The sequence below is a fragment of the Panthera uncia genome (genome assembly GCF_023721935.1).
Source record: "Panthera uncia isolate 11264 chromosome A1 unlocalized genomic scaffold, Puncia_PCG_1.0 HiC_scaffold_17, whole genome shotgun sequence".
NCBI classification, from domain to species: domain Eukaryota; kingdom Metazoa; phylum Chordata; class Mammalia; order Carnivora; family Felidae; genus Panthera; species Panthera uncia.
Window position 1 is genome coordinate 7082977 of NW_026057577.1, and position 13098 is coordinate 7096074.

At 52.9% G+C, this 13098-nt stretch overlaps 1 protein-coding gene across 2 annotated transcripts; it reads right to left on the reverse strand.

Moving 5' to 3' along the window:
* Window positions 1–2: 2 nt before the first annotated feature.
* Window positions 3–12444, reverse strand: SQSTM1 (sequestosome 1). Of its 2 annotated transcripts, XM_049648977.1 has the most exons (8): window positions 12163–12444; window positions 10318–10413; window positions 9591–9820; window positions 9344–9485; window positions 7921–8001; window positions 2057–2268; window positions 1673–1868; window positions 3–859 (listed from the first exon to the last, which is right to left on the reverse strand). In XM_049648977.1, the coding sequence occupies exons 1-8, from the start codon at window positions 12383–12385 to the stop codon at window positions 702–704; spliced, it is 1338 nt and encodes a 445-aa protein (XP_049504934.1). In that variant the 5' UTR covers window positions 12386–12444; the 3' UTR covers window positions 3–701. The 2 variants fall into 2 exon arrangements, with proteins under 2 accessions (XP_049504934.1, XP_049504935.1); XM_049648978.1 differs by lacking the exon at window positions 7921–8001.
* Between the last annotated feature and the right edge of the window lie 654 nt (window positions 12445–13098).

Genomic DNA, 13098 nt, shown 5'->3' on the forward strand with positions numbered 1-13098 from the left:
GGTCATCTCTGGTTGCAACATCTTTGATTAAGGTGCTTACAGATTGTTTACAACATAGCAACAGAATGGTTACAAAGGGTTTCTTACTTTAAAAGTAAGGACACGCGGGGAAAGGAGAGAACTACAGTGGTTAACGACAGGCAGTATCTGTGAGCTCCAGCCTCCGCCCCCTCGGCCCCCCCTCCTGACCAGTCCCAGGCTGCCCTAGTCTCCCCTCCTGCACTTGCTCCTCCTCCACCCAGACAGGAGACAGGATGTTGGCGGGACTCGTCTGAACTTGGAGCGGATCAGGTTTCTAGCAGAAAAATCAACTACATGTCAGCATGTGAGTAGTGATTAAAAAAAGGCAGAAGGCCATTAGACAAGACATTCTGGACTGCTGGTGTAATCCTGGTGGGGGGAGAACAGGAATATGCTGCCATGTGGCCTCAGTGTCCTCCCCAGCAAGGACTTTCAGTCTGCCCCAGGAAGCCTCCACGTACCCAAGGAAAGCTGGTAGACGTTTCTCAGACATTGGCACACATGCTGGGGTCTCCTCCTCTCACTTGTTCTCCTGCCCTATATGGCTTCATGCATCCCCACCCCCCAGATTCTGGAAGAAGAATGCAGAGAAACTGGCCCTTACAGAGGCCCTGCTGTTCTACACTAGCTCAAAACAACTATGAGACAAGAAAGGGGACAGAACAAGTGAGCAAAAGCTGTCACAACGGCAGTGGATGCTTTGAATACTGGATGGTGTCCAGGGCAGCCCCGATGTCATAGTTCTTGGTCTGTAGGAGCCTGGTGAGCCAGCCGCCTTCGTCTGAGAACCCCATGGACAGCATCTGGGAGAGGGACTCTATCAGCCGGGGGTCAGCTTCTGCCAGAGAGAGGACAAAAGCCATGAGGGCGAGTCCAGCCAGCCAGCACCCCGTGCCTGTGGAGCTGGCCCTTCCACGGGCTCTTCGACCTTCAGAGTGAAGTTCCCAGGCCAGGGTTGACCAGCTTTCCCCGTAAAGGGCCAGAGAGTAAATATCTTAAGCTGTTGTGTGAGGCTATATGGTTTCTCACAACTACTCAGTTCTGCCATTACAGCATAAAACAGCCAGATGCTGTGTCAACAGACAGGCACGGCTGTGCTCCAGTAAAACTTCTATTCTGGACATTGCCATTTTAATTTCATCTAGTTTTCATATCTTGATTTTTTTCCAACCATGATAAAAATGAAAAACTCACTCTTGTCCCATAAGCTATAGGTTGCTGCCCCCTGCCCTGAGGCAGAGAACATGCATAAACACTGGTAGCCCAAAGAGCCAAATCTGGCCCACAGCCGGGTTTTCACCTGTCTTACCATTTCAAACATTGTCGTCTTGTGATCATAACGAACCTAAGCAATATGTCAGCTGCCTTTCCTACTCAATGCACCCGGGGCTGCGCAGTCCTCATGTGGCCCTACCGCCAGGCACGCCACCCTCCACAGGTCGGCCTTCCCGGCTCCTGTAGGAGCTCTGAGATCGACATTTCCCTCAGGGAAACGGAAGGTGAACTCTGAATCCACTTCTAGGGGTATGTGGCGGTGCCAGAGCCTTGAAATCCCACCGCCTTCATGACTCTGGGTCTGGAAGCTAAAGGGAGGGGACTAGATGCTCTGAAGGATAAAGGTAGAAATATAAAACTGTTTGAAATCACTTGCCTGGGGGCAGATGTGGGTACACCGCGGCCTCCTTCAGCCCTGTGGGCCCTTCCTGAGAAGAGTCTAGGGAGGCTGGCCCTTCGGACTCGGGCATCTGTAGAGACTGGAGTTCACCTGTAGACGGGTCTACTTCTTTTGAAGATAAATGAGTCCAGTCCTCGTCCCCTCCTGAACAGTTATCAGACTCCATCTGTTCCTGGAACAGAAGCAGTCATGAGCACACAAGGACCCACCCACAGCCCCAGTTCCTGGGAGAGGCAGGTGTGGACAAAGGGCAAGGAAAGTTCTAGCAGAGGGCTCACAGACTGAACTGTAACAGAAAAGCCATCAGCCAGCCATGTAAGCACCAGGCAGTGGCTGTGGCCTCTGGAGGGGGAGACTTGCCTCAGGCTGCCCCGGCTCTAGAGCTATCTTGTCCATCTGCTCCGCCAGAGACTGCGCAGCACCCTCCGTGTCCCCGTCCGGTTTGCTGGGGTCAGAAGAGCAGCTGCTCGGCTGAGAGCTACACTTCTCCTCCGTGCTGGAGCTGCCCGGAGAGACGGGCGTGAGGCGGCTTCTCTTCCCTCCATGTTCCACGTCAATATCCACTTCGATGCCTAGAGAGACCGAGGAGGAAACAAAAACCAGTGAGGCCTTCACAGGGCCTCCCTGATGTGACACAGTGTGTGGGGCGCACGGGCTTACAGAGCCCTTCCATGTTCAGTCCCCCTGAGCGTCACGGGTCAGGACAGAGTGGGATCTGCTACCCTCCACAGTCACACAGCCAGAGCAGGACCAGGCAAATGGATGGTCATTTCTTTATCTTCAAGATCCCAAGGGCTGACTGCTCCCAATATCCTGGCTTCTAGAAAAACTCTGCTGACTTGTCCACCTCATTGGACCTTTCTCTTCTTCCAACTTAAGGAAACTTTAATCTCCACTAACATCCCAGGTCAGCTTTGGAGCCAGAAAACCCATAAAGAGATCTTGTTTTTCCCTAAATGTGTGGGCAGCAGCTGTATGGCAGGCAGGGCCAAGCCCTAGGAATGGGGAGCCAAACCCCAGGTGGCCAGGCTGTCCCAGCCATGGCGCTGAGGACCACATGAAGCATCACACTTGTGTGTGGGGCCTGGTGATGTGAAAAACAGAGTAAATGCTAGAATCCTGCTTAACTTTGTGAGGCTGGAAACACAGGCCAGCAGGTCTCCTCTGGTCTCTCACACGGGCACATGCTCACTGAGGACCCGGAAGGTGGTCCCTGGTGCTCTTTTTTAAGTTTGTTTTTGAGAGAAAAGTGACAACACACCAGCAGGAAGGGCAGAGACAGATGGACAGAGGATATGAAGCGAACTCTGCACAGAGAGCAGCAAGCCCGATGTGGGGCTCAAACTCAACAACCGTGAGATCATGACCTGAGCCAAAGTCAGACGCTTAACCTATTGAGCCACCCAGTGCCCTAAAGTTTATTTTTGAGAGAGCGTTGAGTGGGAGAGAGGCAGGGAGAGAGAGATAGAATCTAAGCAGGCTCCATGCTGTCAACACAGAGCCTGGTGTAGGGCTCGATCTCACGAACCATTGAGATCACGACCTGAGTCAGACACTTAACTGACAGCTACCCAGACGCCAGGCTGTGTTTCTAACTAATTTCTCAAAGGACGACACGCCCACGGCTTAGAGTCAGCTCCTAAAGGCTATCTCGAAGACTCCCTGTCCCCCACCACAGCCTGCCCACTCCCAAAGACAGCTTTCAATCCACACTGCTCTTCCTTGTTGGCTTCTTATTCTAGATCCACTTACCTCCCCTTCCCCTATGCTTTCAAAACTTTTAGTGACAACATAATGCCACTATATAAATATTGTTCTTTGCCAGCCCAAATACTGAACTTATTTCCTTGTAGTTTTTTTGGTTGGTTTTTTTTTTTTGGCAACATTAACAACACTCACTTTTCTCATTTGCTCTCTCCGTATTCTGCCAACAGCTCTATGGAATTTTCTACCTGGGTTAAGTGCCAGATACCCCTACAGGTCCAGTTTTTCCCTGGAAACCATCCCTCTAGCACCACCCCCGGCTCTGCCCCATGCTGGCAGCTCCCTGGGCCAGAGGCACAGCTATGCTGCACCTGCCTCTCCTCTCCTACCTGATGCCTCCCATCTTGCTCATGTTTTGGGTCCCGTATTTTGAACACCTTCCTCGTTCTGTGTTTATGTCTTCATTTTGTTGGGTTGGGGGAGGGTCCGAGCCAAGGAAGATGACTAAGACCTTGCATACCTGAAAACAACTTTGTTCTGCCCTCACACTTGACAATCAGGTGGGGGTAGCTCTCTTGGTTGAAAAACCATTTTAGCTCAGGCTTTTGAGGTCACTGGTTGTTCCATGGTCTTCCGGCTTCCAGTGCTGGCGCTTTGAACTCTCCAGTTTTTAGGATAACCTGGAGCATTTCCAGAGCCTCCCTTTATCCAAAGGGCTCCGAAACCAGGCAATAAGCTCTGGTGTGGGGTTTTTGGTCATTGTCCAAGACAACTGGGGTCCCCTTCAATCCAGAGGTTAATGTCCTTAGTGCTGAGATGCTCTTACATTCTTTGCTCATTTCCTTCCTTCGGTTTTGTCTGTTCTTTTTAGCATTTCTATTATTCATCCTATACTGGGCCTCCAGGATCAATCCTCAAATCTTCTCACTTTTTCCCTCTTCTCATCTCTATTTGTTTTGCTTCTGGAATATCTCCTCAAAATGACCTGAAAATCTAAGCCCCCTTCTGAGGTCTTTGTTATTTTTCTTCTGGATTCTAAGAACATTCTTATCTGTTCTTATCTTGGAGCGCACCTGGGTGGCTCAGTCTGTCTTTGGCTCAGATCATGATTCTCACAGTTTGGAAGTTCAAGCCCCACATAGGACTCTCTGCTGTCGGTGTGGAGTCCACCTCGTATCCTGTCTCCCTCTGCCTCTTCCTTGCTCACACGTGAGCTCTCTCTCTCTCTCAAAAATAAACACTAAAAAAAATTTTTTTAATCTGTTGTCATTTTATGGTATCCTATTCTTTTTTCAAGGATAGAAATATATTTTTGTATCTCACTGAGGATGTTAACATTCTTTTTCCTGTAATGTCCTTTCCCAAGTTCCTTCTTGTCCATGTGCTGAGATTTTCCCAAATGGTCGGTGATCTATGGCAGTCGATCCTAGTGAGGCACTCCCTGTGGGGCCAGGGCCATCATTCATTTCCCTCTGCAGGGTGACTGGGTGTATGGCCAGGCATCAGGATCCTAGGCAGCAGAGCTGTGGGACTCTGCTCCAGCATGCTCGGCCTCCCCTGAGCAGGGACTCCCTAGCGCCTGCTAGAGACCCACTGCTCATTCATGGTGCCCAATTCCAGGCTGTGGACACAGGGCAGGGTAAGGTAATAGTGTCCTTAAGGCTAAAGCTTCCCTGGGTCCAGCAATTAAACATCAGGTCTTGTGCATGGGTTGGCAAGGGCCACCATCTGGCTGACCAGCCAGTGATCTCTACATGATCCCCGAACAGTGGTCTTGACTGCTCCTTGGCCTCTCCTGGACCCTGAGCGGCCATCTTGCCTCTCACCAGTATTCCTGTGCAGGATGTGGGCTTCTGATGCCTCCACTGTTGGTTACTACCCTCCATCCATTTCCCACCTTCCAAAGTTTGATGTCACCTCATCTTGTCCCCTATGATTTTTTCACCATGTTGTTTAATCCCTTTACTGTTATTTTGGTAGAGTTTGAGGAGCAGAGATAGAGACAGGCTTAGCTACCAATACCCACCCCCCCATCTGCCATAGTTAAGCTGTTTTTACCCTACTATCCTCCAATATTTCATCATGAAAGGTTCCAACAAACAGAAAATTTGGAACAGTACAATGAACACCCACATACTCTCACTTTTCTTTATGGATGAACAATGGGACTTCTGTCAATGAACGAGAGATTCTAGAAGCCAAGTTCTCCAACTGATGATAACCTGACACTTAGGGGCTTACAATATGTACCACAGTCTGTGCCCTGCTTCCCCCAAAGCCTCTGTGTGGGGAAGGGTTTTCTCAAGTCCTGGACGTCAGGGACTGCAAACTCAGGCCAGGAACAGTCCTAGGACTCAGCAGTGGACCTGCTCAGCTGGTTCTCATGGCACCTACCAAAAAAGGCCTTGGAGTTTTACTTTAAAGCCGCTGAGTCACTGCACATAGACTGCCCTCTGGGAGGTATTAACGGCTGTCCCTGGGCCCCTGCTCTGGGAACAGTCCCTTCTCGGCCGTTGGCAGTATGAGTCATCCTAGCCATCAGGTACTCATGAGAAAGGAAGATACCTACAACACCAGAGCTTAATCAATTCCTCAAGTGGCTCTCCGGGACTGAAATTACTCAAAGGCATATTTACTGAAACTTTACTTGTTTCGTAGAGCTCTAGGCTCCTCCCTAGTTGTAGAAAGCAACTCCACCCACTTTGAAAGACTTAAAAAGGGCCTTTACCCTCATCCCAAAACACCTGGGCACTGCCAAAATTATTCCCAGATGTCTTGAGTGGGGCACCCAGGTCAAGGTCTGAAACATGCCACAAGCTCAGATGGGTCTCCAGATGGACAGCAAATGTGACCCAGAGTGGCCTGGGAAGCCTTCAAAACACAGACCCCGGGCCCTACCCAAGACCCATTTACCAGAATCAAAAAAGTGGACCTGAGACTCTACACTGTTCCAAAGTTCCCTACCTGAACCTAAACTTGGCTTTAGGACTCACCGGCTTGTCTTGTTCGTTCTTTTTAGTGAAGGACTTTGTTCTTCAGAGTCCTTTTAGTAACATTCCCATATAACAAAATCTACACCCCAAAAACCCGTGTTGGTGATTCTGATGCTCAGCCAGGCTAGAGAACCACTGCCCATTAACTGTCTTCCAAAAAGAAGCTTCCCGTGCCCCTAAATCCCAGCCTTTGGAGGACCATCTCTCAAAATACCCAGGGCCTTCACGCTCTCAACACCACGTTGTAAGTGAGTGGCAGCTGGGGTTTAGCACTAGCTGATCTCTTGATTTGATGCCCCTTATAAAGCATTAACAACATTAGTTCTTTTCTCTCCCTCAAGTGCCTGAAACACCAGTACAAAAACAGTATGTGGCCTGAGGTGTTGACGGGCAGCAATGCCAGGACATCACTGCTGCCGCAAAGCTGCATTCTGGGCTGAAGGAGTGGGAGCTGGGGTGCTCTCACGCTGGAGGTGAGGGCAGTCATGCCTCCCCTTCCACCAGCATCCTTTCAGACACTGGACATGACTTCTAGACCATCTGTGTGGGCACTTCCTGCCACTGCAGTCACAAAGCAGAGCACTTCTAGTCAGAGATCATGGAGCCACTATAATCTTGTCACCTTTGTAGTGGGCTATCACTGCCACAAAGCCCTGTCTGGAAGCCCCCACATCAAGACCAGCAGATGCAGAAGGTACTTTCTAAAGCCTCAGGCCAGGGGCACCTGGGTGGCTCAGTCAGTTAAACTTCAGACTTCAGCTCAGGTCATGATTCACAGTTCCTGAGTTCAAACCCCACATCAGACTCTGTGCTAGCTGCAGGGAGCCTGCTTGGGATTCTCTCTCTTTCTCTCTGTGCCTGTCCCCCATTCACCAGCGTGTGCACACTCTCCGAAATAAACTTAAAAAAAAAATTACAAAAATAAATAGATATAGCCTAGGGCCAGTCACACCACCAGGAAGGTACTCGCTGTGGTTCACCCATGGAGAAACCTCACATCTGTGAAATCCAGTGTCACACAGAACTCCTTATCACACACTGCTCCCCAGCTCGGGCACAAGCCAGGCACGTAGAAAGCACCCAGAAAAGCTGGGGTTGCAAAGAAAAAAAAAAAGGGGGGGGGGTGTGGAGGGGAGAAAAAAAGAAACAGCATCTCAGCTAACTGCTCACTTAAGTCCTTGGGTAAACCCAAGACTCACGTTCGGGGAAAGTGCAGACTGCCCTTTGTGGGAAGAACTATCTGAAGTGGACAGGCCAGCCCTGCAGCTGAGCCTCTTGGGATTATCCCAACCACACACTCACTGCTTCCAATTCACACCAGTGGAAAGCTCAAGAATTTGTCAGGGATTTCAACTGAGTGACCTGGGGTGCAGCACATGGCAAAGGTCAAGGTGAGCCAACAGATGCTCACTAGTATCAAGGGCACAGCAGTGACAACTCCTCTACAGTGTCCCAGGGGCAAGCCACCAGACAGCCACCCACTAGTTCTCGAAACGCTGCTGTCAGAGGACAAAGACAGCCACTTACCCAGAGGGCTGAGGGCAGCTGCCACACTCTCCCCTACATTCTTAAGGAAATTCACGCTGGGGTCCTCCGATGGGCCAGAAGCTTTGATTTGCAAAAAACAAGGATGTTTAATTCAAAGCATGTTTCTCAGTAACTTGAACACCTGTTGCAATCCTATCAAGTTCATTATGGGTCCCCTCTATCCCCAGGGGCCTTGTCCTGGCAGCCCTCCCTCACTCTCTCCCACTCTCGGCCCCTTTGTGACCCCGGTGCTCAGAAACCTGTGGGGGATTCAGTACACGCAGTAGAAAAAATAGACCACGTTCTAGCTCAAACCACATCAAAAATCAAACAAACATCCCCATCTTTGTTCCAAAGGATGAGGTAAATCGAAGGACAGTTAATAAAATCAGAATAAAACCAAAATCCAAAAATCTAGAACACAAGCCACATGTAAGTTAACTTTGTGATTGTATTTAAAAAGACTTGAGTGTGGGTGGGTGCCTGGGTGCCTCACCTGGTTGAGTGTTTGACTCTTGGTTGGTTTTGGCTCAGGTCATGAACTCATGACCCATAGGATCAAGCCCCACGTCAGGCTCTGCGCTGCCAGTGCGGAGCTTACTTGGGACTCTCTGCCCCTCCCCTGCTCTCTCTCAAAATAAGCCAAACATTTAAAAAAAAAAAAGAGAGAGAGAAAAATAAAAAAAGACTTGAGCAGAGGCACCTGGATAGCTCAGTCAGTACAGCATGGGACTCTTGATCTCAGGGTCGAGTTCAAGCTGCATGTTGGGTGTAGACCTTACTTTAAAAAAAAAAAGGGGGCGGTGGTGGTGCTCAGTCACTTAAGCATCAGACTCTTACTTTCAGCTCAGGTCATGATCTCAGCTTTGTGGGACTGAGCCCCACATCAAGCTCTGCACCAACAGTGTGGATCCCGCCCCGTCTACCCCTCCCCAGCTCATGCTCTGTCTCTCAAAATAAATATATAAACTTTAAGTAAGTAAGTAAATAAATAAATAAATAAAAGCCTTGAGCAGATTTAGCTGATTTTGCTGGCAGCCAACACAAAAGCAGCAGCGGGCATATCACAGAGGTGTGGGAGCTCTCAGGGCCTCCCTGCCTATAGGTGAGGGCCACCTCAGAAGGGCAGCATTGTGAGGCAGAAGCTGGGGGAAGATTACAGCTGATCACGCCTGGGCCGTGGCTAGATTCAGTGCAGGTGAGTTAGTGGCCTTGGGCACTTAGGTGCCTCAGTTTTCCAGCTATGAAATGAAGACAATGTCCCCCCACTTTGCAGGGTTTTGTTAGGATCAAATGCTGTGAACAGCTGTGAAGTGCCTGCCAGGCCACAGGCCCAGCAGCAGACTCGGGACTTGGGGAAGGCCCTCCGGCTCCACCAGGCCTGCCATCTCACCCTTCAGAAGCCGGCAGACTCAAGCCTCACCTGACTCCGCCGCAGGGCTGGGGCGGGCATCCCCTGCACGAGGGGGACGTGGGCTCCAATTCCCCGGTGGGCCCATCTCCCAGCCGGGCCACCCAAAGTGCCCATGTTTCAGTTTCCGGAGCCAGCGGCTATGTGAGAAGCCCTGACAAGGAGCAAGCAGAGGGGTGGCACAACACCATGTCAGGGGACTCCCTCCGCCCCAGGCCCACTCCAGGCCCACCCCAGCCCTCAGGGAAGCCCTACTCACCTCGGAGAAGGGCCCAAAGGTGGTGGGGAAGACAAGCTTGTTGTGCTCTCTGTGCAAGCCCTTCCCCTCACAGGCAGCACACAAGTCATAGTCCGGGCAGACGCTGCATTTGTAGCGGGTCCCCACCACCGGCCCATTGCAACCATCACAGATCACGTTGGGGTGCACCATGCTGCGGGGTGCCTCCTGAGCACACGGGGGGCGGTGGTCCCGCCGGCACTCCTTCTTCTCTGCAGGAAGGACAGAGAGCCAAGAGGTGGGACCCCAGAAGTCTCCCATTCATCACCACCATAGGGCTTTCAGTTAGCAGGCCCCAGCCCTACTCTCCAGAGTCCCTGCAGAACTCAGCTGTTCAAGTGACAATAACAAAGGGACCTGAGAAACTGCCAGGAGGTTCCTGGTCCCTGTGCTGGTACCCAGACGAGCGAGAAGTGGCAGGGAGCTGTGTCTACACAGCTTTGGCCTTGCCCCATATTACAATAAACCCCACAGCACCCCCAAAGCTGTCCCAGCCCAAGGCACTTGGTCTGGGCATAATCAAGAGTGAACCCAGAGATCCTCAGGCCCCACCCCATGCGGTGGACAGACTCCTTTCTCGGGCCAAGCACAGTGATGATTAAGTCTCGGTTTCAACCCACAGGTTCTTTCCCCCTCCCACTCTGAAGGGATTTCTCAAAAACCTCAAGCTGGCCTTACTTAGAAGAAGCACCCAGCTTCAGACCTTTACCTTTAATGTAAATACGGAAGATGTCATCCTTCACATAGGACATTGCCATGGTCAGCTCCTCATCGCTGGAAAAGGCAACCAAGTCTCCATCCTCATCTAGATTGTTTAAAAGACAGCACGTGAGCACCCAGGGCTTCTCAGCCCAACACAAGCTGCTCAGAGGGGCTGAGGTCAACCCTAAAGGGGCACCTGCAGGCCTAGAAACTGAGGCACACCTGTGTGAGCCAGGGGCCAGCAGGGCTGAGGCCAGAGGTCAGAATGCCCTTTCACTCCCCACTGCCTGGAAGGTAAGCACCCCAACATGGGCCGTGGACGCCCACAGGAGACAGAGCATGTGTTCCCAGGGACAGCCGGCCACCTGCTCTGTCTTTAAGCCAGCTGTCCTGTAAACAGGTGCTGCCTCGGTCCACTTCCGACCACGCTTTAGACCCATCTTCAACTGCAGGAGATCCACACCTGTGATGGGTTCCTAGGGGCCCAGCCCTTCCAAAGGCCTTGGACCTCCTGTGGTTTAGGTCTGCCTACTTCCTGCTCCAATGAAGCTAAAGTATCTGTATGTACTCTTGCATTTTTAGACTTAGATTTAGCTAATGGTGTTCAAGTCCCACCACGTAGACCAAACCACACAGTACATTACACCATGCAGACTGGGCCAGGTCTGTGGGCCACCACAGATGAAACGTCCACCACAAGAACAGGGGCAGGATATCATAAGGTGATTAACCAAAATATCCATCAACTAATGAATGCATAAACAAAATGTGGTATGTCTGTAAAATGGGAGACTATTCATCACAAAAAGGAATTAAGTACTGAACTATGCTACAGCACATGTAAACCTCGAAAATGTTATGCTAGGAAGCCAGTCACCAAAGAATACATAATTGTCAGATTCCATGTACAGATTTATGTGAAATGTCCAGAATAAGGACGTCCATACAGAAAAAGATCAGTGGTTGCTTAGGGGTGAGGAGAACAGGAAGAGAGCCAAAGGGTACACTTTCTTTGTAATGTGATGAAAAGGTTCTGAAAACTGTGATGATAGTTGCACAAGTCGCTCAAAACTGTGCACGGTAACAGTGGGTGAATTGTAAGTGAATTACAGCTCAATAAAGTCATCACAAAACAAAACAAAACAATCCAGAAGCGGGCAGACCAGCTGGCAGCACTCCTAAGGGAGGTCCCGGCGCTGCCCCTCCCCAGGGGCCGGCCTTGGCTGCCCGCCTCCCTCCCAGCCACAACCACTTCCCCACCCCACCCACCAGCAGCCACCAGTCACACCAGCGCAGCAAGAAACTGAGCTGGTTCCCGGGCTTCTGTCCCTCCACCGACGCTTCTGAAGAATGTTTTGCTTTTGGCCTTCTGTCCACTGCCAGGGGGGCAGTGTGCGCACTCGTCAGCCAGGCAGCCCTGCCTGAGCCCTCGCACCCCCGCGCTCGTTCTCCCGTCTCACTTCTGCCCCCGGCCGGCCCTTCCCGGGCCCTATCTGAACCCCCACCCGGCCCTAGCCAGCCCAGATTCGGCAGCCACAGGATGTCAGCGTAACCTGAGTGCCCGCCGGGAACCGGCTAGGACGCCCCCACGCGCCCTTGCCAAGATCTGCGACGTCACTGCAGGGGGAGGGGCGGCGCCCTGCGCCCCCGGGCCTGAAACCCACCGAGAGAGCCTTGCAGCACCCGGCCCAGAAGTGCGCCCGAGGCCGACTCGACGCCCACCCAGACAGCGGTCAGAGCAGACCCCGGCAGGCTCCTCCAGGCCGGACGAGAAGGGCCAGCCACCCCGCCCCGCACGGCAAGCCTGCGTCACGGCCCCGAGCAGCTGCCCGAGGGCGCCCGGCCCGCTCACCGCGATAGTGCGTCTGGAAGCCTCCGGGCCGCAGCGCGGGGAACAGGGCGGCCACCCGGCTCAGCAGCCGTTCGCAGGGTCCGGGCCCAGCCGCGACCTCCGCCTCGGCCTCCGCCTCCGCCTCCGCCTCGGGTTCTGGGCTGAAGCAGAAGCTGAAGCGGCGGATCTCACGGGCCGCGTCCTCCTTGCCCAGAAGGTAGGCCTTGACGGTGAGCGACGCCATCACTGCTTGTTGGTGAGGAGGAAGCGAGCTGGGCCGCAGCGGCAAAGAGCGCTCGGCTTTTGTAGAGAACGCGGGAAGCCCCGCCCAGGACGGCCTCCTGGGGGCGGGGACTCGGCGGCCCGCTCCGCCCCCCAGGCGAGCGCGAGCCGCCCTGCATAGGCCTCCAGCGCGCTCCCCCCTCTTCTCCCGCGTCCCCAAGTGTTCCCTCACAGTCTCCGGTACTCCCGTATTGCCGACACCTCTCCTCATGTCCTTAGCGCACCCCAAGAGACCGGCCTAGGACTCCGACATCTAGGCCGGGACCCCGTCATCCTCACCTGAGGGGAGGCACCCCGAAGGGGTCCCGCCCCAAAGCCCTCCCAGGCTTGGGCCGGGCGGTGACTCAGCAAAGCAGAACGGAGGCCGCCGGGGATACCCAGCGCAGCGGGAGGGGGCCCACAGAGGCGGGAAGCCCCAGGCCAGAACAAACTAGTCCCCTAGGTGCTGTCCCGAGTCTGCATTCTTCACAGCCTCCCGAAGCACTCGGCTTCCCGGGTGGCAGCCCGCTCCACCGCCCCCAGCATCCCCTATGATGGCCCCTTACTGGCATGAGGGACATACCCCCAGCTCAGGCCTGAGGATCAGGGAGCTCCCAGTATAATAGAGAGTAAGGTTGAGCCCAGAGTCTCCTCACGCTCACCTGGCCGGAGGGCCAGCCAAGGCTTCCTGGAGCC

Excerpts from the sequence above, each read along its gene's own strand:
- SQSTM1 (XM_049648977.1), bottom strand. The coding sequence starts at position 12,385 with ATGGCGTCGCTCACCGTCAAGGCCTACCTTCTGGGCAAGGAGGACGCG. Across the intron at positions 10,414-12,162 it reads CTTCCAGACGCACTATCGCG|ATGAGGATGGAGACTTGGTT; the intron begins GTGAGCGGGCCG and ends TAAACAATCTAG. Across the intron at positions 1,869-2,056 it reads TAGAGCCGGGGCAGCCTGAG|GAACAGATGGAGTCTGATAA; the intron begins GCAAGTCTCCCC and ends CTTCTGTTCCAG.